Raw genomic sequence first — 4,966 nt, 5'->3', positions numbered from 1 at the left:
ATAAAAATTTATTTTAATCATATGTACATAACTTCAAATCTATATTATAAGAAGTAAAATAAATATATACTAAAAAGCTATTTATAACAATTATGTTATGTTAAATACCTACCATATGCTTATTTTACAGAATAAATATTAGCTCTCTCTGAGGTTATAGAAATATAAATATATAAAAGAAACGAGATATATTTACTTTTTTTTATTATGTAAAAAACAAGATAAATTTATTACTGATATAAAGGTTATGATAATTTTCCTTAATAATACAAAAAAATAATGGTTTTAAATTAGAACAAGACAAAAAAGGAAAAACGCCAATTTTTAGATAAAACAGAAATTAAGATGATTCAGCAGAATTATATTGATTGCGCTGTTATATATTTCCTTTAATCCCCATATATAGTATATATATTTATTTTTAGCAACAATCTATTTGAATACATATATATAGATACGAACTCAAAAATGTTAGTCAATCTCAAGCAATATTTTAAGGTGAAAATTGTAAAATATTAAAAATTCAAATTTAAAAAAAAAATAAGACCATTTGTTAAACAGAAGTATATAAAAAAGGCGACATATTTGTATATACATTTATAAAATACATGTAATTATGGAGGAGATTAATAAAATTTAACTAAAGGTATTACAGCCATTAATTCATATTAAAGACTTCTTTATGGAATGAAATATACTTCTTCTTATTATTTTTATCTTTTCCTTAATTTAATTTTTTGATATTTTTTAACTTTTTTATGGTAATAAATAATCCATGATATAAATGTGACACCTAATATAATGAATGGGACGAAATAGAATATATATCCAAATAACTGTCCTAATATGCATTTTACATCCAGATTGTTAGTTGCAACATTACACAAATCACATACATCAGTCCGTGTCCCAACAACATAGTGCTTCCATAACCATGGTGATTTTTCCTTCAACCAGTTTAAAACTTTTGATAGCAAATCTTCACCAACTTCGAAGTTTTTTATATAATCCGATAACCCAAATAAACCACTATCCCATGAAACTTTAGCAGTAGAGAAACCCAGTGAAAAATTTATTATGAATACTATAAATAAAATTAAGAACAATAATACAGGAAGAGCTAATCGCAAACCATATTTTTTTATGATTATATTTTTGTAAGTCTTATCACTAATTGATCTGTTGTTTTTAAGGAAATTCTCGTAATCTAGTTCTTTAAATATTTTTTTTTCCAAATGGGAATATTTTTTTGTTTCAAATATACGAGATTTATTTTTAATAGCTTTTTTATCGACAACTGTACTACTTGAAGAACATCTATTTAATAATTCCTTTTTTTCTGTCCTTATATTTTCGTTATGTGATATATCTTTTCTTTTAGGAACTTTATTATTTGGTACATTTTCTTTTAGCCCTGTAATTAATGAATCATTATCATGTTTATGTTTTGCTAATAATCGATAATTTCTTGTATTTATTTTTTTATGAAATTTGCATTTTTCCTTCAGAGGTTTGTTAGAAGTTATCTAAAAACACATATTAAATATTTATTATTTAAACATAATAAAAATATCAAACTAAAAAATTACATAAATAAAAAAAAACAAAACACAAAAAATATAAATAATAAAAATATCCTTAAATAATAGTATCATACCATATCACTGTTATGATAACATATCCACGTTAAAAGAACAAAGACGCAAATTTTAAAAAATATGATTGACTTAAGGTTTTGTTCCATGATATACATTTTTAGAATTGTAATATATACCGTGATGACTAAATTTTCATTAATATAGTATACTTCTAATTATAAATTATGCTACATTTATTTCTCTAATATTTTATTTATATATTTTTATAAAAATCTAATAAAATATATATAACTACAATGTATTTTAAAGCAGACATAAAAAATTAAAACGTAAAATATATATTAAAAAATTACTAACTTAATTATATATTCAAATAATTAATTTTAATAAAAATAAACAAATTTGAATTTATTCAAGAATATTTTAATACATAATTTAATTATATAATATAAGAAATTAATTGAATTGTTGTTTTACTAATCCTTAAAAATATGAATTAAATAAAATATATGTTATCTAAATATTTCTAAATATTAAATTCATCTAGTATATGGAATATACAAAATATAATATGTATAGATTATAGATAATACAGTATCCAATGTATCAAGAAGATAATATATAATTAGGAATTTATTTTTCATTTAATAATTCTAAATTTATTGACATTATATTATGAAAATACCGTTTATTAATTAGTAATACAAATTGTTATAATAATATCATAATAATGATAAGAAAACGAAGAAATATTTTATATAACTTTTTACGATATATTAGATATAACACTTTCAATGGTTAAAGGACTACATTTCAATTAAAATAAAGAACTAATTACTTCAACCAAATCTACGAAAAAATTCATATTTTTATGTAAAAAACATAATAATGTTTTATACAATAATTTTTGAAAATTATGATTTTTAGTTAAGTTTATCTCATATTATAATTTATAAATGAAATGTCTTCAAATAATTGTGCCTAATTATTTCTTTACATTTTTTTAATTAGATATACATATGTAGAAAAAAAATTCATAAAATAAAATAAGAAAAAAAAAACAAAAAAAGTGTTTTTTCATTAAATGGATTTCTATCATAATAATCTTGGTTCACTAACTTATTTTTGTTAAGTGTTTCAATAATTAAAATGTATATATTTTTACTTATCTATTTATTATATCGTAGATATTTATGTAATTTATAAAAATTCAAATGAATTAGAAGTGACAGAAGTAATATAATAATATAGTATAAGTTTATATCTATTAAACTATTCTTATAACACTGTAATTCTGTGTATTTATGATTTGTAACGTACATACATTTAACAAATCAGAATAATACAAATGAACCTAAACAACTTCATATGAAATCCTCGACATCTAGAACCTAATGTATTAGTATATATTTTCTTTTTTATAATATGTTAACTTAATTTTTAAATATATTATTCATTTTATTTAACAATGTATTAAGATAAATATGTGGTTTAGGACATCAAAAAATTCAGTTGATAAATCGGAAAAGAACAAATAATAAATAACTCCAAATAAAAAGCAATTATTTTTAAAAATGCTATATTAATTCTATTAAAAAAAAAACTAAAACTAAAAGATGAATGTTAATAAAAAATAATACAAATAATTTTTAACGATACATATAATTTGAATCATATATTTGATATATACATACAAGAAATTTTAAATAAAAAAATAATTCGCTAAACATATATTTGCACGTAGTTTATTAAGCCTTTTTAATATGAATTATATATTATGACTTCCTTTAATTTCATGAATGCACATATTTCTTTTAATGAATTAATATTCATTATGTTTCTTTACTCAAATATAAAAGATTGTTGTCACAACTTTTACTTCATTTACATTATAAAAATTTAAATATAAATAAATAAAAGACAAATAATATTAAGGAAAATGTAAAAACAGTTATAAATAAGTATTTTTTAACTGCATATAAAATTTTGTTTATTACATTTTTATTTATAACTATACAGTTATAATCTACAAAGCAGTTTTTCTATCTTATGTTACAGAGTTTTTTTTTTTCTTTTCTCTATTCTACATATTAGAATATTTTTCCATTAATTTTATTTTGATTTACAGTTGTTTCCACTCAGTATGTTCATGATTAAATATTAATATTATTAAAAAAATATATATAATTAAAATATATCTAATGATTTATTTTAAATAGAAAATATTCTGAAAAATTTTTAAAAATCAATCAAGTTAAAATAGATAAAAGATGTTCATGGAAGTATTTTATAATTTTTAATACGTAAACTTTTTTGGATTCATATTGACAAACATATATGTAATTGTATAACGTATTATTAACGTACATAGAAATGGAACAAATGATTCTCATGTTTTATTTTTCTTACACTTTAAAAGTTTTTTATATAATATTACAACTACTTTTCTTATTTATATTCCTCTTCTTTACTACATAGAAATTGAATCAAATAGAAATAATATTTGATTCCATAAAAAAAATATTTAAACTACAATAAATTAAATATATATATATTTTTTTTTTGACTTTTTTTTATCGTTAAATTTTTTATAAATCTTGCTAAAGCATAATATTATATATTACAGCATAATTCATTTATTACATCATAATAATTATAAAATTTATATTATGTAATTAAAAGTATAATTCTATAGGATGAATTATAAATATAAATAATGAAAAGAAAATAATTATTATTATTCTAACTTTTACATTATAAAAAGTTAACACAATTGGTTTAATAATATTATATTTTCACCATCATTTTATTTGATGGAATTTATATAAAAAATTTTCTCTAATTATATTTTTGTCATTTTACATCTTTTACAAGAATATTATATTATGTTCTCTTTAAATGTATTTTTTTATTTTCACTTTCTTAACAGTTATATTGTACTTATAAATAGTGTGATTTTTTCTTAAGTTAATTTGTTTGAGTTTATAAAATTAAATAACGAATATTTTAAAACTGTATATATTTAAATGACAAAAAATATTATATTAAGCTTATTTCATTTAAAACAAATGTGGAAAAGATATAAGAATGTTTATTATTTTAAAATAAATATAAGAATTAATATTAAATTACTTAAATGATAATATAATGGAACAAAAATTATCACTATGGAACAACTTAAAATATAATTATGTGTAAAATATACTATCATAGTTAAAAAAAAGATTAGTACTACATTTAATTTTAATAAATATGTTAATGTTTTCATTCTATTATCTTTGCTTTTGTATTATTATTTCATTTTAATATATTGATATATTTTTAGGAATTCATTTTGTATACACTGTTGATTAACCTATTATTTATTT

General features: G+C 18.3%; 1 protein-coding gene across 1 annotated transcript; it reads right to left on the bottom strand.

Moving 5' to 3' along the window:
* Positions 1 to 713: 713 nt before the first annotated feature.
* Positions 714 to 1,744, bottom strand: PmUG01_13062800 (fam-l protein; the record flags this gene model as incomplete). The annotated part of the gene is made up of 2 exons (XM_029007613.1): positions 714 to 1,526; positions 1,658 to 1,744. 2 exons carry the CDS (start codon positions 1,742 to 1,744, stop codon positions 714 to 716), a joined length of 900 nt encoding a protein of 299 aa, XP_028863984.1.
* Between the last annotated feature and the right edge of the window lie 3,222 nt (positions 1,745 to 4,966).

The sequence above is a fragment of the Plasmodium malariae genome (genome assembly GCF_900090045.1).
Source record: "Plasmodium malariae genome assembly, chromosome: 13".
NCBI classification, from domain to species: domain Eukaryota; phylum Apicomplexa; class Aconoidasida; order Haemosporida; family Plasmodiidae; genus Plasmodium; species Plasmodium malariae.
The sequence above is the reverse complement of the archived record's forward strand: the minus strand, read 5'-3'. Positions and strand labels throughout refer to the sequence as shown.